The sequence below is a fragment of the Emys orbicularis genome, chromosome 2, assembly GCF_028017835.1.
Source record: "Emys orbicularis isolate rEmyOrb1 chromosome 2, rEmyOrb1.hap1, whole genome shotgun sequence".
Classification (NCBI taxonomy): domain Eukaryota; kingdom Metazoa; phylum Chordata; order Testudines; family Emydidae; genus Emys; species Emys orbicularis.
Window position 1 is genome coordinate 144,120,035 of NC_088684.1, and position 25,385 is coordinate 144,145,419.

The 25,385-nt window shown below is 62.5% G+C and overlaps 1 protein-coding gene across 1 annotated transcript; it reads left to right on the forward strand.

The window, feature by feature from the left end:
* The first annotated feature begins 324 nt into the window (after nucleotides 1–324).
* AEBP1 (AE binding protein 1) lies at nucleotides 325–25,373 on the forward strand. The gene is made up of 22 exons (XM_065398671.1): nucleotides 325–583; nucleotides 5,210–5,641; nucleotides 12,005–12,070; nucleotides 12,397–12,468; nucleotides 12,825–12,896; nucleotides 13,768–13,857; nucleotides 14,914–15,000; nucleotides 15,616–15,705; nucleotides 17,207–17,296; nucleotides 17,835–17,909; nucleotides 18,368–18,477; nucleotides 18,583–18,722; nucleotides 19,304–19,388; nucleotides 20,092–20,236; nucleotides 20,776–20,864; nucleotides 21,520–21,643; nucleotides 22,006–22,202; nucleotides 22,550–22,729; nucleotides 23,065–23,413; nucleotides 23,961–24,100; nucleotides 24,187–24,286; nucleotides 24,814–25,373. Exons 1-22 carry the CDS (start codon nucleotides 325–327, stop codon nucleotides 25,371–25,373), a joined length of 3,552 nt encoding a protein of 1,183 aa, XP_065254743.1.
* Nucleotides 25,374–25,385: the final 12 nt, after the last annotated feature.

Genomic DNA, 25,385 nt, shown 5'->3' on the forward strand with positions numbered 1-25,385 from the left:
AGCCACAACCTTCTGGTCTGAATTAAGCCCAGCTGTGCGGAGCTGCATTCTTTGGGGCTGGCTCCGGCTCCCCCTCCGCCCCCCGTCGGCAGCGCATTCCACCACCCGCTCCGGAAGCCCCGGAGCTGCCCTGTCCTGACAGCTGCGCCGCATCTGCCTGCTGCGGAGCCCGGTGACCCCGAAGGAAGCGAGAGCGACAAACAGCCCCCCACCGGGTCCTGTCCCCACACGGCCAGCCAGCCAGGTGAGGCCAGGGTCTGCGCCCACCGGGGCAGGGGGTCTCTAACTCTGCCCTAGCCCCCCCCCGGGGTGCGCGAGGCTTCCATGGGGCTTGCCGGAGCCTGTCGCCTGCTGCCGCTCTGCCTGCTCGTGGGGCTGCTGACCCCCAGCCCGGGGCAGCCCCCGCCGGAGCTGACGGACGATGAGATCGAGGAGTTCCTGCAGGGCTTCCTGCGGGAGGTCAGCCCCGAGGGCGAGGAGGAAGCCGGGGGGCGGGGGCTGGAGGAGCCCCCCGAGCCGCAAGGGAGGCTGAAGCCAGCAGGGAAGGACAAGGCAGCCAAGGCCCCCACCGAGGTGGAAGAAGGTAAGTGTTCTGAGAGCAACCTGGGCACAGAGGGCCCGATCCTGTCCTACCCACCCCTCTTAGGTCCAATTCTGCCTGGGCCCTGCCCAGCCCCCTCAAGACCCCATTTCCTACATCCACTCTGCACAGGTGTGACTGGCATCCAGGGGCTGGGCAGGGGGAACTGGGCCTGGAGGGACACGCTGGCTGCGACGTGCAGCTCGAGATGTGGGGTTCCCGCTGACTGGCTCGTGCTGGGTGCCCCTGGGGAGAGGGGGAGCGGGAGAGCGGAGCAACCAGCGCCCCTTGCCGTGCCGGACTTCCCAAAACGCCTTGGGAGCTGCCGCCCCTTCCCCTGGCCCCAGGCCGGGCGGCACTACCGGGGGTTCCCAGCCGTGGGCGACAGGCTGGAGACTGGACCACAGGGCTCGCCAGCCTGGGTCCGAGCCAGGGTCCACCCAGCCCAGGGTCCGGTCTCTGACCCCTGGATGCTGCAGGAACCCTTCTGTGATGGGGCACCCCTGGCCGTCAGAGGTGGGTGTGGACTGTCCTTTCCCAAGGAGCGACGGGGGGCCTGACGGAGATGTCTGGAGATCAGCACCTGGTCGGTTGTGTCCTCCTAGCAAACCGGGTGGTTAGTGCCTCGGGCAGTGTGCTCAGCATCCCTGGGGCAAAGCCAGGGGGCAGCCACGGTGGAGTCTGTGCCCCCTGGGGCAGATCTCCCCCTCTCCCCCCATGTAGATCCCAGATCTCACCCCCTCCCCCGTCTGTCACAGTTACAAGAGAGCAAACCCCTGTATGGACAGTGTCTATTCATCAGCCCCCCCTGCACTGCATGAGCTGAGCTGCTCCCCCCTCTCCCCAGTGCCGATGGCCCAGGTAAGGAGCAGGGCTGCCGGGGGGCTAGTCCACGCTGTCCCTGTTAGAGGGGTTGATGGAGGGTTTAGCCCCTAGGGCTGAGAATCCAGCCCCACCTCCCTCCAAATGTTAGCGCAGAGGGTGATGTGGGGAGCTGATATCCCAGTGTCCCCCCTCCAGACAGCCGCACGGGGGCACAGGTGGGGCGGTTCCCCTCGCATCAGGGCTGTCTCTGGGACCAGCTCACAGGTGGGCCAGTCAGATGGTCACAAGAGTGATCCCAGGCCCGGCTCCAAAATGTCCCCACCGAGCTGCCTCTAGGGGAGAGCCCAGGCCAGGAGGGGAGCCAGGCCCACCCCCCCAAACATCAGCAGCCCAGAAAGCATGGGCTTGGCGGAGCAATAAACGCGACTGGGTACTGTCTTTGGGGGAGGTGCCCCCCTGTGTGTGTGGTGGATGCATGATGTATGTGTTCATGTGGTTCCGTGCATCCGTGTGTGTGTTTGTGTGTGTGCACGTGGTTCCCTCCATGCATGTGTTTGTGTGCCTGCCTGCTGCCACTCTCAGCCTTAACACAGCTCTGCCGCGCAGCTTTCCTGGCGGCTGGCAGGAGGTGCCTTCAGCCTTCCCCAACCCCCGGCCGCCCTGCCCCATGGCGTCCCCCTCCACGCTGACCCACAGCGGCAGCTCACCGGGTGTTAGCAGTGTGAACCCCGCCGCATGGGTGTGTGATTGAGAACCTGAACATTTAGAGTTTTCAGTGGAAAAAAATCAACCCCCCAAATATTTTGATTCGGAAATGGGAGCCCCCCACCTTCCCCTGCACGCCCCCCCCCCTCCTGCTCATGGGACTTGTTGTTTGGGTGCCTTGTCCTCCCATTGGCTGCTATGGGGCCGGCTCCCTGGTCTGGCTACATCTCCCATGATGCACAACAGGTTCCCCTTTTGGGGAGGGGCTTGGAAGGCGTATGGCTGCGGAGCATCATGGGAGACAAAGTCCCCTGGGGAGCGTGGCGCATCGAGGAGAAGAGGGGAGCGAGGTAACTGAACTGCATCTCCCATGGGGCATTGCAGGATCCAAATATTGCAGGTTTCGGGCATTGGTTTTTCCACTGAAATCCCCCCACAGGAAAGAGAAGCTTTTTGCAACAACAACAACAAAAAAAGCTGGTTTAGTGGAAAAGCCAATTTTCTATATGGTCTTGATTTAGTTGGGGATTGGTCCTGCTTTGAGCAGGGGGTTGGACTAGATGACCTCCTGAGGTCCCTTCCAACCCTGAGAGTCTATGAAAAAAAAAAAATTCAGCTGGCCCCTAGCTCCATCCTCTCTCCCTCCTGCGTCCTGAGGAGGCTGCGTCATCCCTGGGCTCTACGGGGGCTGGTGCCTTTGCCAGGGCTTCCCCCAGGCTGTGAGCAGGCCCCAGAGCACAGCGGGCAGCTGGGTTCGCTTCCCCCTGCTCCCAGTCCCCACAGTGGGGTGGAAGCGTCGTGTGGATCAGGTGTCGAGTGATGGGGCAGAAAGGGGAATCCTGCATGGGAGAGCTTTGTGCTGCTGTCCTTACCAGGGCCGTGCGCTGGGTCTGAGCTGATGGGCATTGCAGACGCTGGGGAAGAGCCCAGGGCTGGGATAGCAGGGGGTTGTGGGTCCGGATTGAAGGGCATGGAAGAGCTGGGCGGGGGAAAGGGTTAGCCGTGCACACGCTGTCTCTTGCCAGCGCTCCCGATCACACAAGCCCCTGGCAGCACGGCCCCTCTGGGCTTTGGAAGTGGGCCACCCACTCCGTCCTGTCAGCTTTTCCAGGCCGAGGCCTGCAGAACGGGGTTTGGCTGCTGGCCCAGCCCTCAGGGGCGAGGTTTCCCTGCTCGGCGGCTGCCGGTGTGCAGCCTGGACCCTGGTGGGGGCTCGCTCTGTTTTGCTCAGCCTGTGGGGCTGTGCCAGCTTCTCCAAGGAGGGGGGCCGTGCTCCCTGCTCAGGGCCCCGAGCAGGACAGGAAGGCTTGTCTGAGACAGCTCTAATGGCCTGTCACCCAGGGGCAGGGCCCTGGTTTAGGGTAGGTGGCTGGAGAGGTGTGAGCTGGGGGCCGATCATCGCAGGGAGCCGTTAACTCTGGAACCCAACAATGGCACACTGCTCTCCTTGAGGATCGTTTTGTTAGAAAACTGCAGCTTGTCTGCTTAGCCAGGGCCGCCGGGTGTATCAGCCCCGACCAGGTTGGGTGTGGGGGCATCCAATCGCTGCTGAGGTTGGGCAGGGAGTGAGGAACTCCAACTCGGCTTGTGCCCAGAATGGGGCTTCACCCACAGACCCAGGGGGGCGAGGGAGCGAGGAGGAGGAGGGAGCCCTGGTTGTTGTATCCTCTGCACGGGGGACTCGTTCCTCCCTGCAGCCTGCCCTGGGCATGTCAGTTCAGCGGGGCCATGTGAGTGTCACACTCCTGGGGGGCGCTGGCCAGACAGCGGGCACTCAGGGCGGTGGGGAAGTTCTGCCCCATTCCCCCAGGAGCAGGAGTGGCTACAAATCCGAGCCCAGAATTGGGCCCTCTCTGCTCACGCACCAGAGGACATGGGAACGCTGCTGCTCAGAGCTTTGGAATGAGCCTGCGGCTGCTGCGGGACAACAGGGCCGTGACTCAGCAGCCTCATCTCCTTCCTGTCAGCCACTGAGTCATGGAGCGAGGCCTCCGTGTCTGGCTGGAGCTCGCTGGAGCCCTGGGCCAGGGAGATCTCAGAGCCCCCACCCTGACCATATGCCCAAAGAGCACCTGCCTCCTAGAGTGCCCTCTGCATCACACGCCAGTCCACGAGGGGCCTCCGGGCCAGGGCACTAACAGAGCCAGATACCCACGCTTCCCACTCCCCCTTTAGCTGTTCCCTGTTCCCCTGCCTCCATGTCCAGCTGACTATGCACCAAGGTTCTAGCTTCTGTCCTGGGGCCCATCCTGGGGTCAGATCAGTGGGGCTGGAGCTGGGCAATTATGCCAAGGCATTTCCTGCCATCTCTTTGGCGCTGGCTTCCTGCCTGTCCTGGGGAGGGCGGATTGTTCCCAGAAGAGGGGGAGATGATCCGTGACTGCTGGAGAACATTCCCAGAAAGCAAACCTCATATTCATAACCGTGGGAATTCACTGGGGCAGCTGATTGCTTTCACCTCGTCGGGGAGTAGAAACAATTCTCAGGACCATGGTCTCCAATCAGTAGAATGGGAGGTTTGAAACACCCCCCAAGCTGCTTGCTGAGTAAGTGAGCGGCCAAGAGTGACGCACTCAAAGAACCTGACTAATTGTTCCAACGGGTGCCCTCTCGGTTTGCAGACACGCCGCGGCTGGATTCGCTGGCTGCAGGGCTGGCACTATCAATGCCGACCATTCACAGCTTGTGAGCCTGGCTCCAAACAGCAGATTTAAAAATTCTAAATGCTGGGCTGCTTCTGCGCGGAAGTGGTGGAGAATGCAGGCAGCCTAGGTCATCGTGTGGGAAACAGAAGGAACCCCAGGGAGCTGCTCGGACACAGAGGCTGTGGACTATGGTGCTGGCAAGGCTGGGTGCCCAATGGGCCGTGGGCATCAGAAATCCCCAGTGGGTATTGTTTAATGTCCTGCTGAAAGGCAGGGGAAGAGCCAGGCCCCAACAGAGTGTGGCTGGCTTCATGTGTGGAATGACAATGACTCCCTGGGGCCCAGGTGGTTGGGGGTAGGTGGCCCCACAGACCCAATGGGGAGAGGCCTGGGGCCCAGCTGGTTGGGTGGGGGCCAGACATCGGCCTAGGACTGACTCTTTCCTTTTATACAGGGACAACTGTGAAGGTTAAAGAGAAACCTAAGAAAGGGAAAAAGGAGAGGCCTCCCAAGCCCACCAAGAAGCCCAAGGAGAAGCAGCCAAAGGCCACCAAGAAGCCCAAGGAGAAGCAGCCAAAGGCCACCAAAAAGCCCAAAGAGAAGCACCCAAAGGCCACCAAGAAGCCCAAGGAGAAGCAGCCAAAGGCCACCAAGAAGCCCAAGGAGAAGCCTCCCAAAGCCACCAAGAAGCCATCTGGCGGGAAGAGGCCCAAGATACCACCCCCCACCCAGCCCTACGAGGAAGAGGAGAGGTACCGGCAACCCGAGAGACCTCTGATCCCCCCACCAGCCGAAAAGGATTACGACCTGCCCGAGACTTCCAGAATCGCCTCACCCTATGACGAGGAAGAGGAGAGGTCCCGGACATATGGGGAACGGGACAAAGGTAAGTGCTACTGATTGGCTGATCGGGTTGCCAGTCACTCAGCACGAGGCGCCCACCTGCCCCGCACTCCTTCCCGTCTGGTCCTATCGCCCGCCGCCTCTCCAGAGCCCCCCAACCTCAAGGGCGACCCCCCCAATTCCTACACACGACAGGCTCCTTCCCCTTTAGCATGAAAGGACATGACCAAGGAGTTACCAATCCGTGAACGTCACTAAACATGCTGCACGGCCAGTCTGAGCGGTGGCTTCTCCCTGGAGAACGCCTCGTGGGCATCGGAACAGTGTCTGGGGCAACATCTCCCTGCTTGGTAGCATCAGGGTCCCTTGGAGTAGAAACAGGGCCAGGAGGCTCTCGGGTGCCGTCACTGCCTCTGGCTGTATTGCGGCTCGGGATTTCCAGGAGGCGGCAGTGTTGTGGAACTTGTGCTTCAAGACTGGGTTATGAGTCTTTTCCGGGGCATGTTCGGTGCCGTTTCTCTCCACTGAGGCAGAGGGTCAGGTGCAGTCACTCCAGGGCTCCCCCAGTCAGCTTGGTCGTCCCTCACTAAGATTTTCTCACCCAGCCTGACCGCCTAGCCACAAATAAGCACATCCACCTGATTCTTATGAACATCCAGTTTAACCAGTCCAGGTGAGACCCTAAATTACCTCCCATAAACAACATTGCTGGCATCTGGTTTGCAATCGCATGGGCTTCATTGCTATAGGCCAAGAGAAAAATTGCAATATTGTGTGATAAGCCACCTTTATCGGGGGGTCATAGTTTAGATCGCTTGCTTGAATGTCTGCAGGAACATTTCTGCCAGGACGGTGAGGAGCTGAGGTGCCATGTTTGATACCATTTCTCTCAACAAACAATTGGACATCTTCGGATGTGAGTTAGGTTCCGTTGTCACCATCTGCTCAGAAACTCCCGTCCCTGAAAAGCCAAGTCCTAACCCTCTGCACTGACCTAGTGGAATGCACACAGAATACTGCAAGTCGGTTAGGTTGGGCATCTACGGTAATATATGGCCCTGAAAACGGTCCAGTATTATCCATGCAGTGGCGCACGTTTAGGCATGTGTTGCGTTGGCTGACAATCTTGACGCTTGTTCTGCCATTTCCTCCATTGTGTATCAATCCCTGCCCACCACCCAGGACTCTTGGCCAGACTTTGCCTTTTTGAAATTCCCAAATAGTCTTTGTCTAATTCTTGGAATATGCGGGCCCTGAGCCCCATAGGAATAACCACGTTCGCAACCTTGGTATACACTTAACGGTTCTTTGTGAGCAAAGAAAGATGGACACAGCTGTCCGTGCATATTACTCCATCCACTCCTCGAAATGTCCTGCTCTTTCACCAGCACTGGGTCATTGTTAGGGTTTTGTTGGCCATGGCAAGGGTGCCACATAGAACATACCTGCCTGTCTCTGGTGCCACTTCCGTATGCCAGCTTACCTGCCACTTTCCAACGGGCCAGTGTGTCAAGCAATCTGCATTCGCATGTCGGTTGGCCCTTTTGAACATCACCCCTCTCTGTAACCATGCTGGAGTCATTGCCGGGACTCCTTTAAAACCGAAAGCAGCGGTTGGTGAATCGTTGGCTACCCAGGGATTGGTGACACTTTTTAACTCCACTCTGAGCTTCTCGCTCACTTCAAGTACAACTCCCTTCTCTTCTGCCAAGAGATCTAAAGCAGTGTGATCTTCCACCTCATGTGAAATGACTGCTCCAGTTCCATTACGTGAGGCGGCACAAGCTATCTTCATAAGCAAAGGTGCACTGTAGTTGGTAAGGACCCTTCCCGATCCTGGAAGCTTCTTGACTTCATCGAGAACCGTGGCTCACTGTAGACCAGTGGTTTTCAAACTTTTTTTCTGGCGACCCAGTTGAAGAAAATTGTTGATGCCTGCGACCCAATGGAGCTGGAGATGAGGGGTTTGGGGTGTGGGAGGGGCTCAGGGCTGGGGCAGAAGGTTGGGGTGTGGGGATGAGGGTTGTGGGGTGGGGCTGGGAATGAGGGGTTCAGGGTGTGGGAGGAGGCTCTTGGCTGGGGAAGGGGGTTGGGGTGCAGGAGGGGGGTTAGGGCTCTGGGCTGGGGGTGCAGGCTCTGGGGGTGGGGCCGGGGATGAGGGGTTCGAGGTGCAGGAGGGGGCTCCAGGTTTGGGGGGGAGGGTACTGGGCTGGGGCAGGGGGTTGGGGCATGAGCTTACGTCCAGCGGCTCTGGTCACTGGCGAAGCCGGGGTGCAGAGGCAGGCTTCCCGCCTGTCCTGGCACCACAGACTGCGCTGTGCCCCGGAAGCGACCAGCAGCAGGTCCAGCTCCTAGGCGGAAGTCCGCAGGCACCACCACCCCCAGCTCCCATTGGCCAGTTCCCAGTCAATGGAAGTGCGGAGCTGGTGCTCTGGGCGGGGGCAGTGCACAGAGCCCTGTGGCTCCCCTGCCTAGGAGCTGGACCTGCTGCTGGCCACTTCCAGGGCACAGCGCGGTGTCAGAACAGGTAGGGACTACTAGTTTTTACTGGCCGGCTGCCAGGGTCCCTGGGTGCTGAGCAAGGCGACCCAGTGCCTTGCATTCCGCGACCCAGTACTGGGTCTCGACCTGAAGTTTGAAAACCACTGCTGTAGACGGACAAGGTGGGTGAGGTCTTTTATTGCAGGGCCGGCTCCAGGCACCAGGCAACCAAGCTGGTGCTTGGGGCGGCACCTGGAGGGGGGCGGCGCGGCGCTCGGGCCGCCGGGGAGAGCGGGGCCACAGCCGGGCTCGCCGCCCTCCCCCCGGCGCTCTGGCCGCCCTCCCCCCCGCGCCCTCCCCCCGGCTGCCGGGGGGAGAGCGGCGAGCCCCAGCTGGGGCTCGCCGCCCTGCCCCCGGCGCTCTGGCTGCCGGGGGAAGAGCCGAGCCCCCGCCGGGGCTCGCCGCCCTGCCCCCGCCGGGGCTCGCCGCCCTGCCCCCGGCGCTCTGGCCGCCGGGGGGGGGGGGGGGGGAGAGCCGAGCCCCCGCCGGGGCTTGCCGCCCTCCTCCCAGGGCTCCGGCCGCCCCCCCCCCCCCCGCGGGGGGGCGGCGGGGGGGGGGGGGCGGCGGAGGCTTTTTTGCCTGGGGCGGCAAAAAAGCCAGAGCCGGCCCTGTTTTATTGGACCAACTTCGATTGGTGAGAGAGTCGAGTTGTAGACCTACACCACTCCTGTCCATTGTGCAACAGCTCATAACCTGGCCGCTGTGTTAAGTAAGGTCGGTCGGTAGTAACTGACCGTGCCCAGAAAGGAATGTGAGTGGGACACATTTCGTGGCTGGGATGCCATAAGGACAGCTTCGCCTTGCTCTTTGGATTTATGCAGCTCATCTTTGTCGATGGAATGGCCGCCGTATTCAACTGAACCTTGGAAAAGGTCCCATTTCTCCTTGTTTGCCCCAAGCCCACATTCAGACTCACAACGGCCACCGGGAGGTTCTCCAGGTGTTCCTCACCCCTAGCTCTTGTGACCAGTGTAGTAGCCTAGTAATGCCCTCTAATAGCAGGTCCAGAGCTCACTTCCAGATAGCGAGTGTGGATGCTATTCCAAACACCGGCCAGTGATGTTGGAATAAGTCCTTGTGTATGTTCATTGCGCAGTACTTGTGACAATCTTCAGTCTCCATTTGTAGATAGGCTCAGGCGATCTCGGAGAAACGCCTCCCACCAGCTAATGAGGCAATGATAACCTGACTTCCAGGCCAGAGGTACTGATCTTCATGCAGTACCGGGCAACCTTGAAATCACCACAAATGTGGCCAGCCGTGTTCTTTTTCATAGAATCATAGAATATCAGGGTTGGAAGGGACCTCAGGAGGTCAACCCCCTGCTCAAAGTAGGACCAATCCACAGGCAGATTTTTGCCCAAGCTCCCTAAATGGCCCCCTCAAGGATTGAACTCACAACCCTGGGTTTAGCAGGCCAATGCTCAAACCACTGAGCTATCCCTCCTCCCACTTTTTCACTCCATTTGCTCCAGTTGACCTTGGGTATAATTCTGGAGTCCTAAGCGCCCTATGGCAAAATGCACTGGACGAACTTTGCAAAATGTAGGAATTGCTCCCTCTTCAGGCACAAGTTTTGCTGGAAGGTGTTTTAAGGTTTTGATGCCCTCCTGAAAGACATCCTCTGCCTTGTCCACAAGGTTTGTTTTGGGCCAGAGGCCATAACATTTTGTAAATCTGCTGGCATTTCGAAATCAACGGGAATTAGGTGCCTAAACAACTTGGAGGATCTGGACCTTTATGCTCTGCTGTCCACCTGAATCTCTCTCAGCCACTCTCCCTCAAATAATACCTGACCCTCTCGCTTCACAGCAGAGAGGTTTAACAGGCGCTGTACACATTTGTATGTCGCATTCAGTGTAATAACCGCCAGGGCAGTGAGGACTTCCCCGTGTATGTTTTTAGTAGCACCAAGTTTTCTGCAACGTCCCCTCTTTAAAGAGCCTCAGATTATCTGACACAGACATGGCAGACCTGGTATCCAGCTCCATTTGACGTCTTGCTCCGTCCGGTGTAAAGAAATCCAACGGACCCGTTATTGTTACACAAACTGTTGGAGAGATGGAATTGGAATTGGAAAAGATTCAGAAAAGGGCAACAAAAATGATTAGGGGTATGGAACGGCTTCCCTGTGAGGAGAGATTAATAAGACTGGGACTTTTCAGCTTGGAAACTATGGGGGGATGTGATAGAGGTCTATAAAATCATGCCTGGTGTGGAGACAGTAAATAAGGAAGTGTTATTTACTCCTCATAACACAAGAACTAGGGGTCACCCAACGAAATTAATAGGCAGCAGGTTTAAAACAAACAAAAGGAAGTATTTCTTCACACAGAGTACAGTCAACCTGTGGAACTCCCTGCCAGAGGATGTTGTGAAGGCCAAGACTATAACAGGGTTCAAAAAAGATAAGTTCATGGAGGATAGGTATTAGCCATTATGGGCAGGGATGGTGTCCCTAGCCTCTGTTTGCCAGAAGCTGGGAATAGGTGACAGGGGATGGATCAGTTGATAGTTATCTGTTCTGTTCATTCCCTCTGGGGCACCTGGCATTGGCCACTGTCGGAAGACAGGATACTGGGCTAGATGGACCTTTGGTCTGACACAGTACGGCTGCTCTTATGTTCTTATGCCCCAGCATTCTCCATGGACTCCACGCTGTCACCGGCGAGCTGATGAAAGCCCCCGGGCTTGTCCTTGTGAGATCGTGGTTGTGCGTTTTGCACATCACCTGTCTGTGCCCCAGTTTGTTGCAGCTTCTGCAGGGTTTGTCTGTGAACCAACAGTCCTTTGCACGGAGGGCCGGTTTGCCGCAGCAGGGGCATGCAGACAGAGTGCTGTCCGTTTTTGAGCTGACCTCCCGTTTATTTGTTGCCTGGGTGCTGTTGCAGCTCCCAGGCGGTTTTAGCAGCTGTCTCCATCGATAACGCAATTTCTAGTGCACATGTGAGGGTTAAAGCAGCCTCAGTCAATGCTCCATCTTGCAAACCGCACAGTAACTGAACACCCCATTGAAACGCTCTCCAAACTGGCACTGCGCTGTTAATGTCCTTGACCCAGCCGTAAATTCGGGACTTGCTGTTTGGTTCTATTTATAAAAGCGGAAACGCTCCGCGGTGCCCAGGGGCTGGGGTGGGGAGGCGACTTGGGAGAATTTCCACAACCTCAGCAAACATCTGCTGAGTAAGAGAAGCCCGGAGGGTTGTGTTCCAGGTTATTAGCTGTAACCCCCCCTTCCGCTGAGTAAAACCACCACTTTAGTCATCTCACTTGTACCATTAGCTATTCCGAGCTGTTCCACTCAGCCAGAGAGCTGGGCCAGTCCTCGCCAGAGCTGCCAAGGGCATTTTCCCCAAACAGCCAGAGGTCTTTAAACCCTTTCCCTGCAGGCCGCCGGGTACCGAGCGCCTGCCCCCCAGGGACTGTCCCGCCGGGTACCCAGCGCCTCCCCCTGGGGACTGTCCCCGCCGGATGCCGAGCGCCTACCCCCCCGGGTACCGTCCCGCCGGGTACCGAGCGCCTACCCCCCCGGGGACCGTCCCCGCCGGGTACCGAGCGCCTACCCCCCCGGGGACCGTCCCCGCCGGGAATTGAGCGCCTACCCCCCTGGGGACTGTCCCTGCCGGGTGCTGAGTCTCTCCCTGCAGGGACAAGGGCCGTGTGGCTTCCCCAGGCCCTGAGAGCTCCTCCTCCCGGCAGGGTGGCGCTGAGCCCTTTGCCCGGCCTTGTCCATGCGCAGCCTGACCCCCTGTCGTGTGGCTCTGCCTGCAAGGATCAAGAGGGCTGTTTGGTCCCAGCCCCCTGCCTTCCCGCCCCTCCCCAGCCCCTGGCCCAGCGCTCTGAACTCCTGCCCTGTGTTTTGCAGCTGGATTTCCCGAGGAGCCGGATGAGCCGCGCTGGGCTGAAGAACAGGAGCCGGGGAGCCGCCGGAGTAAGAGTGATTCGGGGAGGAGGGTGGGGGTTGGGAGGGGACCCGCCCCCCTTGCAGCACTGCCCTGGCGCTTCGTACAGGCTTGGCCCCGTCTCCCTAGGGCACAGGAGCCAGGAGCAGCTCGGTGAGCTTTGGCGGGAACAGCATGCGCTGCTGAGAGCTGTGGGGGGCGGAGGTGGCACTAGGGCAGGGCGTGGGCAGCATGCGGGCCATGCAGCACAAGGGCGGCTGGGCAATGCATGGGCAGGGGCAGCTGCAGAGGCCCTGGCGCAGCGGGAAGGTGCCCGGCCTGAGGACCCCTCCCAGCCAACGGGTTTTGTTCCTAGATGAGTTCCATGAGCCCCCGACGGAGCCGTGGGAGCCCGGCAGGGAGGACCGGAGACCGGCGCCCGACCCCGGTGAGCACTCGCCAGCTGCATGGGGCCTGGCCCTGGCCGTGTGCCCCTCAGTTCCCTGTCCTGAACCCAGAGTGTCCCCGTGGCCTCGGGGAGGGCAGGAGAGTCTCCAGGAGCCCCCAGCCCTGGCACATCCTGTGGGAGTCCGGGGGGGGGGGGGGGGGAAGGGCCGCCCCTCGGGCCCACGGCCCTGGTGCAGACTCCCAGATGGGGCTGTAGCAATGACTGCACTGCCCTCTCTGGCCCGCTGTTTGGCTCCAGCCTGGCGCAGCAGAGAGCAGCCCCTGCCGTGTCCCCCCCGCCTGGCCCCGGCACCCTCGCAGGCAGCAGCTGGTGACTGTGTCTGTCTCTCTCCGCAGTGCTGACGGAAGAGCCCGAGCCACCCACGCTGGACTACAATGAGCAGATCGAGCGGGAGGACTACGAGGACTGTACGGGGCTGCTGCTATCTCCCCGTGGCCCCTCCGCCCAGACCCTCGCTCCCCTCTGGGCCCCGGCCCCGTGGGGACAGCCCTGCCCTAGAGCAAGAGCACCCCAGGGACCCCCCCACACCAAGAAGAAGGGGCCGGCCTGCGACCCCCGATGCTCCCTTGGGACGGGGCAGCCGCACCTCCTAGGCCCCAGACCCCCAGCGCTGCACAGCCCCATCCCCTGTGCCCCTGGCCCCCCAGCACTCCCCTGAGGCTGCAGTGTGGAGCCTGGACCACAGAACAGCCCCTGCCCAACAGCTGGGGACTGAGCAGAGCCCCAGCGCTGGGATCCTGTAAGATGGCTCTTAAACACCTGATACCCCTTGGGCCAAAGTCCTACAGGGCCTGAGCCTCCTGTGCCCAGCATCAGGCCCCTTTTGGACTCGGGACGGGGGTAAGTGATGCCCACGGTGCCAGGCGGGGAGAATCGGGCCCACAGTCTCTGTGTGGGGGGGACTACAACCAGGGCTGCTGGCATCAGCTGCTCTTAGAGTAAAGCTGCCAGGATCCGGCCTGCTCTGCCCCCTTGACCCCACTCGCAACAGTGAAGGGAGACCACCACCCCCTGACACTGAGTGCCCCCTCCCGCCCCAGGATTGCCCCGGCTCTCGGATGACCTGGTAGAAAGCCAGCCCTGCATCTGCTGGCCAGGCTGCCGCCCCGTTCTCCCCAGGGGGCGTTACCCTTCCTCTTGCCAGCCCTTTCTGCCCACTCTGGACACTCACGCCACATGGGAGCCCCCTGCCCCAACCCCGGGAGAAACCCCCTGGTTAGAGCCTCCGCTCTCCCTCCCGCAGCAGGACAGTGACAAACCTATGTTCCTTCCCCCCAGTCGAATACGTCCGGCAGCAGCAGAAACCCAAGAAACCTCCGAGCAGGAAGAAACCTGAGAGGCCGCCGTTGGAGGTGGAGGAGAAGCCAAGTACGTTTCCTCCAGCCCCAAGTCTTCCCCAGCCAGGGAGGAAGAGGACTGGGGGACAGGCAGGGAAGAAAACCCCTTGAGTGGGCCACCACTGGAGGGGTCTGAGGCTGCCCTGCATCGGTGCAGAGGCTGTTGTGTGCACCGGCACGAAACCAGAGGGACCAGGGAGCCACCCCCCTCCCCATACTTTTTAACAAGAGGCACATAAGTGCAGAATTCATGTCCTCTGCAGATTGTTTTCCCCCCGCAGAATAATAGAGTCTGCTGCGGAGGTGCTGCGATTACACCTTTCACCCACCAGGGGCTGCTATGTCACCAGAAGAAAGGGCAGCTGGCTCAGCCAGCCGCAGAGAGGGAGGGGGCACTTTGGCCTTGGGCCCCTCCCCCTTCTACAAAGGTTCTGGTGCCCTGGGTCATGTGCCCACTGGTCAGAGAGGTGCCCACTCCTCATGCCCAGCTCCCCATGCAAAGCAGCACTTCCCCACTGCTTGGGTGACAGGGCCCTTCCCATGGGGCTCACAGGCTCCGCTGCATGGGGAGCCGCAGGGGCGGTGCCCTTGGGTGACGTGCCCAGGCCCAACTAGACCCTTGGACTCTGCCCCTGCCCCTTAGCCACACATCTGTGACCCACACAGCCTGGGAACCAAGGACCTGCTCAGTGTAGGAGGGGCTGGGGTGCTCCCACACCGTGGTTATTCTGGCCCCCTGTAAAGTCCCCAGGGGCTAGTGAAGCAGAGGGGCAATTTAGGGCAGCCCTCAGGTCTGCTCCAGCCACTGTCCCTGAATTTGCCTCAGAGCACCTCAGACCACAGGCCTAGCGCCCTATAATACCACAGATCGATGGGGAGGGGTTGTGGGGGTTGGACCATGATCTCTCCTCTGAAAGGCCCCCTGCCTGCCCTGTCCTGGGCCACGCTGTGCTGCGGGCAGCTGAACATTAGCCCTCGGAGGGTCTGTCCTGGGCTAAGTCCCCCCAGCCCTGGCGGCTCTCCCCCGCGGGCACCTGGCTGTACCCGCCTCCCTAGGGCTCACTCGGACTCTCTCCTCCCCCTGCAGAGCCGCCCATGGAGCCACCCCCCCCGCCCCCCGAGAGGGACTACGATGAGGAGCTGCCACTGCCACCACTGCCGGACTACGACGACAGTAGGTGTCGGCCGCCTCAGGACGGACCCTCGGCCCCCAGCCGCTTGTGCCCGGCCTCCTGCCCCAGCACCCGGCCTCCTCCCCCACCAGCACTCGGCCCCTGCCCTTCGCCCCAGCACCCTGCCTTCCCCCGCAGCTCTCTGTCCCCCTCTCCCCTGCTCTGGACCCCACAGCTTTCTGTCCCCTTCCCTCCCACTGCCCTACACTCAGACACCACAGCCCTGGCCCCCGTATGATCCCGCTCCCACCCCCACCATGGCCTGGCCTCCCACCCAGCCAGTGCATGCAGGCCCAGTCAGCATGACGGGGCTTAGGCCAGCCAGGGGAGATCTGGCATTCCCCCCCAGGAGCTAACAGGGGCCCCAGCCCCAGTTAGAACCAGCAGACAGGGGGTCCCCCCCGGAGGGCCGTGACTCTGGGCAGGGCTGGGGTCCTGCGGGGAGGGCTGCCCAGTGCCCACACGGCCCAGCCTTGGTGCACGCCAGCCCAGTGCCATGTCCTGTGGCATCCGGGGGGGCCAATCCCGTGCGTGTTCTCCCCCACTTCCCACTGCGTTCGGCGGCAGCGTCCCTGGCGCCCGGCCGGCCCCTCAGCGCGCCCCGCTCTCGCCCGCAGTGGAATACGGCCTGCCCCAGCCCAAGAAGTTCCCCAGCAAGAAAGAGGGTGAAGGCGAGATGGAAACGGATGAGGAGCGACTCAAGCCAGGTAAGGAGAGGGCTTCCCCCAGTGGGGTGGGGCAGGGTGTGACAATGCGGTTCTGGCGGAACCCAACTGAGAGTGCCAACTCAGGACAAATTGCTCAAACAGGGCAGTTACAGCCCAAGGCTGGGGTTTTTTCTTCCTCTAAGGCAAACCAAACCAGCCAGACTAGGAGGACTTCGGTCTCACCCCACTGGCTAACCGCAAGTCTCACAAGCAATCTCCTTAGACACTCCAGTTTCCCAGTATCACCACCAGTGCCACTCGTTATGGGGACAAATGGTTATGAAAACCAATACCCCAGTAAAAGAAAAAGGTTCTCCTGATCCCAAAGGACCAAGCCCCAGACCCAGGTCAATATACAAATCAGATCTTACCCACAAATCACGCTGTTGCCAATCCTTTAGAATCTAAAATCTAAAGGTTTATTCATAAACGGAAAAAGACAGAGATGAGAGCTAGAATTGGTTAAATGGAATCAATTCCATACAGTAATGGCAAAGTTCTTGGTTCAGGCTTGCAGCAGCGATAGAATAAACTGCAGGTTCAAATCAAGTCTCTGGAATACATCCCCCGCTGGGATGGGTCCTCAGTCCTTTGTTCAAAGCTTCAGCTTGTAGCAAAGTTCCTCCAGAGGTATGAAGCAGGATTGAAGACAAGATGGAGATGAGGCATCAGCCTTATATAGTCTTTTCCAGGTGTAAGAACACCTCTTTGTTCTCACTGTGGAAAATTACAGCAAAATGGAGTCTGGAGTCACATGGGCAAGTTCCTGCATACTTTGCTGAGTCTCAAGGCATATTTGCCTTCTCTCAATGGGTCCATTGTATAGCTGATGGTCCTTAATGGGCCATCAAGCAGGCTAGGCAGAGCTAACACCAGTTTGTCTGGGATGTCACCCAGCAGCATAGCATAAGTTTGAAATACAGACAGTATAGAGCCAATATTCATAACTTCAACTACAAAATTGATACATACATATAGACAGCATAATCATAACCAGTAAACCATAACCTTGTCTTAGACACCCCATTTGACCCCCTTTATACAAGATTTGCGTGCCACTACAGGACCTTGGTTGCAACAATGATCTATATGGTCCCAGATTATATCAATAACGTCACACAGGGCACACAGGGGAAAGGGCCATGCACATGGGGCAGGGCCATGTTAATTGTGAGAGGGGCCAGGCACAGGGGGCGGGGCCATGTTAATTGTGGGAGGGGCCAGGAACATGGGGCAGGGCCATGCTAATTGTGGGCGGGGCCAGATATGCTGCCCATGCATGCACTCCCCAGTAGACCAAACCCCTGGCCATGTGGGCTCCCTTCTCCCAGCTGGCCAGTGCTGCTGGCTGCCCCCGGCCAGGGCGCTGGCCCTGTGGCTACGTGAGGATCCCCAGGGACACAGTGCTCAAGCGGCCCGGGCAGAAGGAACCCACCAGCCTGGTCTAACCCTCCCTCGCCCACATTGGCCTTTACCCTGCCCCTCTCCCCTCCTGGAGCAGGGAAGCCCAAGAAAGGCGGCAGCAGCAAGGAGGAGGAGGAGGTGGACACGGATGATGACAAGTGGGCGGAGAAGACCAAGGAGCGGAAAGGTGAGTGCGGAGCTGCCTCCCTGAAACACGTCCTCTCCGGAGTGGGGCCACACCCAGGACCCACGGCGGGGCCCAGCCCTGCGGCACCGTACCCAGAATCCCCGGCCTGGGCCCAGCCCTGCGGCACCGTACCCAGAATCCCCGGCCTGGGCCCGGCCCCACGGCACCATACCCAGAATCCCTGGCCAGGGCCCGGCCCCGGGGCACTGTACTCAGGACCCTCAGTGGGGCCCGCTCTCTGGCCTGGCCCTGCATAGGTCATTCCAGGTGCTCTGGCCCTGCTAGCTTGAGTTAGAGAAATGTGCACACAGTTCACCCACCCCCACCCCGCTGCTTCTCTGCCCTTCCCAGCCCCTTCCCCTTCTGCTGCTCTGGCCCTGCTCAGCTGCCAAGGGGTGCAGCGCAACAGGCCCCTATCCCACCTCTTCTCCGTGCCCCTTCCTGGCATCCTCAGTGCCCGCCCGGAGCAGGAGGCCCAGCCCCAGCCCCGGCATCCTCCCCCTGCCGCTCACTAACCCCCCGCCCCAACCACCTGCAGGGAAGCCGAAGAAGCCGGGCGGGAAGAAGTGGGAGACAGATGAGGACGAATGGACGCCCCCGGAGGAGAAAACAAGTGAGTGATCCCTGGGCTGTGTCAGGGGCCCAGCCCGCCAGCCAGGGGGCAGAGCCACGTGCCCCCTTTGGAGAGCAGGGGGCAGGAATGATGCAGGGGCAGGAGGGCGAGTGAAGTCGGTTTGCCCAGGGCTGGTTGATGCAGAAACTGGGTACGGCCCCTGGCAGCCAAGCTACCCGAACCTCAGCACCTCCGCCGGGTTGGTGCCCACACTGGGCCTGAGGGCCTGACTGGCACCTGCTGCCTGGCAGGGGCCACGCCAGCTGCAAGGGGCAGAGAGCAGGGAAAGGTCCCCCAACCGCTCCGCCACCAGCAGCGGGCACAGCAGGGTCACTCCTGGGCAGGGGGCAGCTGGGTGTGCAGGCATGGTCCTGAGCTGGGGAATGAGGGGGCCGGAGGGAGCTGGGCTAGCAAGGGCCTCCCCCCGTCACGTGGGCACTGCCCTCCCTGCCTTGCAGAGTGCCCCCCCATCGGGATGGAGTCCCACCGCATCGAGGATGACCAGATCCTGGCCTCGTCCATGCTGCGGCACGGCCTGGGAGCTCAGCGCGGTCGGCTCAACATGCAGGTAGGAGCAGCTCCATCCCCTGCCAGGCCCCCCAGCCCCGGGGTCGCCCCCACCTGCCGTTGGCCTCAGGGCAGACCCTGCCCTCTCCCTCTGCCCACCCCCCAGGCCGGCTCCAACGAGGACGATTTCTTCGACGGCGCCTGGTGCGCGGAGGACGACACCCGGGCTCACTGGATTGAGGTGGACACCAGGAGAACCACGAAATTCACAGGGGTCATCACACAGGGCCGGGACTCCCAGATCCAGTACGTACGGACCGGGGGGGTTTTCCCAGATCCAGTACATACGGGCCGGTGGTGTGTGTGTCCCAGATCCAGTACGTACGGGCCAGGCTGGGATTGCCAACTGTCTAATCACACAAACCCAAACACCCTTGCCCCGCCCCTTCCCCGAGGCCCCACCGCTTCTCTGAGGCCCCGCCCCACTCACTCCATCCCCCCCTCTCCCAGTCACTCGCTCTCCCCCACCCTCACTCACTTTCACCGGGCTGGGACAGGGGGTTGGGGTGTCGGAGGGGGCTGAACCTGGGACAGGGGGTGTGGGGTGCAGGCTCTGGGAGGGAGTTTGGGTGCAGGAAGGGCTCAGGGCTGGGGTAGGGGTTTGGGGTGCAGGAGGGGTGCGGGCTCTGGGAGGGAGTTTGGGTGCAGGAGAGGGTGCGGAGTGCAGGCTCCGGCTGGGCGGCGCTTACCTCAGGCGGCCCCTGGGCCTGGCTGTGTCCTGAGGCCGAGATCCCTGTACCTCCCTCCCCCCAGACTCCCTGCCCCGGCTGTGGCTGCCCCCAGCTGCCCCTGGGTGCTGAGTCCCCCCCGCGCTCTTGTCTCCCCAGTGATGATTTTGTCACTGCTTTCTACGTGGGCTTCAGCAACGACAGCCAGAACTGGGTGATGTACTCCAATGGCTACGAGGAGATGGTACGGGCCCTACCCCCCCCCCCCCGCCCCCTGCTGTAGGTTCCCGTCCGCCCCCCAAACCGGCCCCACCTCACCAAGGCGGCCTCCACCGTGTCTGGGGCACAGCGGCTGTAACTCTGGCGCATGCCTCAGGCCTGGGGGGGGGCAGGGGCGGGATTGAGGGGCACTGACAGAGCTGTGGGGAGCCCAGGGCTGGGGGTCGGGATTGAGGGGCACTGGCAGACCTGGGGGGGAGCCCAGGCCTGGGGGTCAGGATTGAGGGGCACTGACAGAGCTGGGGTTAGCCCAGGGCTGGGGTTGGGGGTTGGGATTGAGGGGCACTGACAGAGCTGGGGGGGAGAAGCCCAGGGCTGGGACTGGGGTTTGGGATTGAGGGGCACTGACAGAGCTGGGGGGGGAGCCCAGGGCTGGGACTGGGGTTTGGGATTGAGGGGCACTGACAGAGCTGGGGGGGGAGCCCAGGGTTGGGGGTCGGGATTGAGGGGCACTGACAGAGCTGTGGGGGAGCCCAGGCCTGGGGTTTGGGATTGAGGGGCACTGGCAGAGAAGAGCCCAGGGCTGGGACTGTGGGTCAGGATTGAGGGGCACTGACAGAGCATGGGGGTGGGGGGCAGGGTTGCCCGGTAGCTGCCTCCTTTGCCTGAGCGCAGGGGCCATGTCCTGGTGCCATGCCTGACGCTGCCCCTTGGGCCTCTCCCTGCAGCTCTTCCACGGCAACGTGGACAAGGACACGCCGGTGCTGACCGAGTTCCCGGAGCCCGTGGTCGCGCGCTTCATCCGGATGTACCCGCAGATATGGAACGGGAGCCTGTGCATGCGGCTGGAGGTGCTGGGCTGCCCCCTCTCCAGTAAGAGACAGGAGCAAACGCACCCACCTGACGCTGCTGCAGCTGCGGGCGGGAGCTGAGCGGGGCCTGGGCGCTGGGGCAGGAGGGACGGGACGGCTGGGGCAGAACAGGCCTGAGAGCCCTGCATGGGCAGGCTGGGCCAGGCTGCTGCTGGGGGGGCTCTGGGGCTGCTCCAGGTCCCCCCCTCCCCGGTTGCAGGGACTCTGGGGACCTGGAGCAGCACTGGGATGGTCCTACCCAGGAGCGGGCCCTGGCCTGGCTGAGCCCACCTGGCGCCCCAGAGGACAGGGGGCTGGTCCCACACCAGCGTCCTTGGCAGTGCCAGCGCGCTGAGCTCACCAACTGGCTGGGGAAGCTTGCTACAAGGGGCTCTGGGCTGAGCCCTCCGGGGCTCTCCACCGCAGAACCTGCCCGAGAGGCTCCGTCACAGCACGGCCCCTCCCGGGCACCAGGGTCCTTCCCTCTGCCTCCAGGCTCCCAGGCTCTGGGCGGGCGGGTCATGGCTGCGTGTCTGACCAGCGGCTCTGCCCCCTCCCCAGCCGTCAGCAGCTATTACAGCCAGCAGAATGAGGTGACGTCCACCGACAACCTGGACTTCCGCCACCACAGCTACAAGGACATGAGGCAGGTGTGTGTGCAACCCCCCTGGGGACGGGGGGGAGGGCGTTCACCTCCCGGCGTGGCATTCAGAGCCAGTCGGAGCTCACTGGGCTGGCTCTGAGTCTCTGCTTGCTGCTGGTCCTGCAGGGCAGCGCCCAGCTCCTGGGGTGTTTCCAGGGAACCCCCTGCCCCCTCTGGGGGGTTAGCGCTGCCCTAGCCTCCTATCTGCAGCATTTCCCAGTGCTACAGCCAGCCCCGTGTCCCCGGCATCTCGGCCCCTCCCCGCAGAGTTATTGCCAGGGACTGCCCCCCGTGTTCGGCCGGGGTTCAGCGTGACACTGACAGCGGGGATCGACCCTGGCTCCTCTCCCGCCCCAGCTCTGCTCACGGCCAGTAGCCGGCTCATCGATCCCGGGGGCCAGAGCTGCCTGGCGCCCGTCCGGGTGACGTCAGCTGATTCCATGAGCCTCTTGGGGCACCCGCTGCCCGCCCCACTGTGCGTCCCGCTGGCAGGGGCTCCCCGGCCTTTATTCCCCTCGTGGGAGAGCAATATAGCCCCTCCCGCCCCCCCTTGCCTTGCTGGTGGCATGGACTCCCCACCCAGGGCCCCTCCATCCCCGCCCTAGTGCCACCCGGGGGGGGCGGGCAGGCCTGGCCCCCTCATGCCGCCCTGCTCCCTGCAGCTCATGAAGGTGGTGAACGAAGAGTGCCCCAGCATCACGCGCATCTACAACATTGGCAAGAGCTCCCGCGGCCTGAAGATCTATGCCATGGAGATCTCGGACAAGCCGGGGGAGCATGAGCTGGGTGAGGCGGGGCCTGGGCTGCGGGACGGGCAATGGGGCAGGGACAGCAGGCGGACCCCTCCCCCGTTAGCCGCCTCCGGCCTGGGGATTTTGGTGCAGCAAAGCACCAGGCCGCTTTGTATGGCGAGGGGCCTGGAGCTGGTGGCACCGGGCTCCTGGGCGTGTTGCCCTACCAGCCCCCAGTGTGGCCCCCACAGGGATCGGAGGGCGTCTCTCCCTGCGTGGGGAGGAGCTCCCGGTGGGGTGGGACACTTCCTGTGTCTGCCCAGCCCGCTGCTACCCTGAACCTGGTGCTCTGTGCCAGTCTCTGTGGGCGCCCTGGGCAGGAGGGCATCGCCATGACCCCACGCCCTCTCCCCGCAGGGGAGCCTGAGTTCCGCTACACGGCCGGGCTGCACGGGAACGAGGTGCTAGGCCGCGAGCTGCTGCTGTTGCTGATGCAGTTCCTGTGCAAGGAGTACCAGGATGGGAACCCGCGTGTGCGCAGCCTGGTGACCGAGACCCGCATCCACCTCGTGCCCTCCCTCAATCCCGACGGCTACGAGATCGCCAGCCAGGCGGTGAGAGATCCCCCGTGCCTGCCTGTGCTGCCCTTTGGCACGCCAAGAGCACGGCCCAGTTACCAGCCGCGCTCGGAGCTCAGCCTGGCTATGTGCCCTGGGGCAATGCAGGGGGGTGGCTGGGTGCAGGGACTGGGTGCTCGGGCATGGGGGGGACCCTGCTGGGGGCAGAAAGTGGGGGGAGGGGTCCTGCTGATGCTGTGATGGAATGGGGCAGGGGAAGCCACGTCAGTCTCCGTCAGCTCCATCGTGCCCAGCCCTTGGGGCATGGCAGTGTGGGGGGGTGGGCTGGGCTGGTGCCAGCTGCCGGGGGCCTGCTACTGAGCGGGTCGTGCCCCTCCCTGCAGGGCTCGGAGCTGGGCAACTGGGCACTGGGCCACTGGAACGAGGAAGGCTACGACATCTTTGAGAACTTCCCGGACCTGGCCAGCGTGCTGTGGGCGGCCGAGGAGCGGAAGTGGGTCCCACACCGGGTCCCCAACCACCACATCCCCATCCCCGAGCACTACCTGGCCGAGGACTCCCACGTGAGTGCCCGTGAGGGCTCTGGGGGCCCTGGCTCCCGGTCACATGTGCCACCAGGAGGGTGGGACGGCTGGGACCCCTGTCCGCAGGGCTAGTGGGGAAGGTGATCGCAGCCTGCGGGCAGGCCGGAGGGGGGCTGCTGGGGGTGATAGCAGGGAGCCAAGCTGGCATTTATGGTGGAGCTACTGGGCAGGGTGCCAGCCAATGCCTGGCCACTTCATGGAGTGGGGATTAGCAGGGGAGCAGGCAGGCATGGGCACTGGGCAGAGAGGGGCTCTGCCAGGGGCAGGAGGTGGGGGCTTTTGTGCCCACAGGCCCCAGCTCTGTGTCCCCCCAGGTGGCTGTGGAGGTGCGCGCCATCCTCGCCTGGATGGAGAAGACCCCCTTCGTGCTGGGAGCCAACTTCCACGGCGGGGAGAAGCTGGTGTCGTACCCCTACGACATGGTGCGGCCGCCCCGTGAGGGAGAGGGGGAGGCGGCGGCGGGTCGCTCGCCGGATGACTACGAGGACGAGAACCTGGAGGCGCAGGAGACCCCCGACCACGCCATCTTCCGCTGGCTGGCCATCTCCTACGCCTCGGCTCACCTCACCATGACCGAGACCTTCCGCGGGGGCTGCCACACCCAGGACATGACCAATGGCATGGGCATCGTCAGCGGCGCCAAGTGGCACCCCCGAGTGGGGAGTAAGTGGGGGCTGGAGGGGGGGGTAGTGCTGCAGCAAACACCCACCAGTCAGAGGTGCCAGGGGCGGGGGGAACTAGGACAGAGAGGGCTCCCTTTGGGGAGGGTGCCAACATTGCCCTCAGCACAGCCCCCAGGCCCCATAGTGCTGGCCCCTCCGCTGGGTGCCCCCTGCCCCACAGGCCACTCTAGCGTCACCCCGTCCAGACGTTTTCCAGAGCTTTGTTCGCAAGGCCCCGCATGCCGAGGCTCCCGTCCCCCCACCTGGGGGTTCAGCCCCCCATTGCTCCTTGTCCCCCCCCCACACCGGGCGGCACGGGCAGGCAGGGATCGCTGAGCTGGTCTCTTCCCGCCCCCCATTCCCACCGCTCCGGCCTGCTTCACCCAGGCCAGACGCTCCCTCGGCTCAAGGCCGCCCGCCCCCAGAGGCTGGCACCGCTGCAGCCAGGCTGCCTGCCCCAGGGACCCTGCTGCCCCCTCAGGAGGGGAACGCTCCCCCCCCCAGCCCCGCCTGCCAGTGCTGATGGCCCGTCCCCCCTTCTCTGCCAGGCCTGAACGACTTCAGCTACCTGCACACCAACTGCCTGGAGCTCTCCGTCTACCTGGGCTGTGACAAGTTCCCCCATGCCAGCGAGCTGCAGCAGGAGTGGGAGAACAACAAGGAGTCGCTGCTCACCTTCATGGAGCAGGTGGGACGGGGGAACCAAAGCGGGGGGACTGGGAGGGAGACCGGGGGGGCCCTGCAGCCCCGAGCTAACAGCCTTTCCCCCGGCAGGTGCATCGGGGCATTAAGGGGGTGGTGACGGACCAGCAGGGGGACCCCATCGCCAACGCCACCATCATCGTGGGAGGAATCAACCACAACATGAAAACAGGTACGGCCGTGTCCCGCCCCGCAGCGGGTCCCTGGGCGCCCCCCCCAGCGAGGCCCCAGGCGCCCTGGCCTCGCCATGGAGGGTCCCCAGGCACCCAGCCTCCAATGGGTGCTGTTCTTCCCCTCCACTAAAGGGCACCCAGCCTGTGCCCACCCCTGTGCCAGGTGCTGTCCCCTCCCCCATGGGCACTCAGCCTGTGCCCACCCAGTGACAGGTGCTGCCCCCACCTCTCCCTGGCCTTACACCAGAGCACAGACCCGGCAGCTGTAAGTGTCCCCGAGCTGGGCAGCCCCACAGCCAAGGCTGGAGGTGCCCAGCCCTTACCAGGAGGGGGGCCCTGACTGCGCAGGCCAAGCCTGGCCCTATGGCATGGCTCTGCAAAGGCCAAGAGGGAAGCAGGGGGCATCCAGGCTAAGCCTCTCTCCAGAAGGGTGCTGACAACGCTGTGAGATGCTGGGCAAAACCCCACAACCCCCAGCTCCTGCCCCGCGAGTGCCGCTCACCCCCCTCCCCTCATGCCCTTGCAGCCAGCAGCGGGGATTACTGGCGCATCCTGAACCCGGGCGAGTACCGCGTGGTGGCCAGGGCTGAAGGCTACAACCCCAGCGTCAAAACCTGCACCGTGCTGTACGACATCGGCGCCACGCAGTGCAACTTCGTCCTCTCGCGCTCCAACTGGAAACGCATCCGGGAGATCATGGCCATGAACGGGAACCGGCCCATCCGGCGCATCCCGCCCGGGCGGCCCATGACACCCCAGGAGCGCATGCGGCTCCGCCAGCGGATGCGCCAGCGGATGCGGCTCCGCCAACAGATGCGCCAGCGCATGCTGAACGCCACCACCACCGGCGCCCCCCCCACACTGGCCCCCACCACCTCCCTCCCCTTCGCCTTCAGCAGCACCACCTTTGCCCCCTGGAGCCAGCTGCCGCCCACCGCTGCCACCTGGGAGACCGAGACCTACACCGAGCTGGAGACGGTGACGGAGCTGGTGACGGAGGCTGAGGCTGGGGCCGGGGAGGTGGGCACAGGGACTGCGCAGCCCCTGACCACAGCGGAGACCTACACCGTGAACTTTGGCGATTAGGAGGCGCTCCGG

What these genes read in the sequence shown, in the direction of transcription:
- AEBP1 (XM_065398671.1), top strand. Translation starts at nt 325, where the DNA reads ATGGGGCTTGCCGGAGCCTGTCGCCTGCTGCCGCTCTGCCTGCTCGTG. An exon ending in GAAGACCAAGGAGCGGAAAG is followed by an intron (nt 17,297 to 17,834) that starts GTGAGTGCGGAG and finishes AACCACCTGCAG; the next exon opens with GGAAGCCGAAGAAGCCGGGC. An exon ending in TGCTCACCTTCATGGAGCAG is followed by an intron (nt 24,101 to 24,186) that starts GTGGGACGGGGG and finishes TTCCCCCGGCAG; the next exon opens with GTGCATCGGGGCATTAAGGG.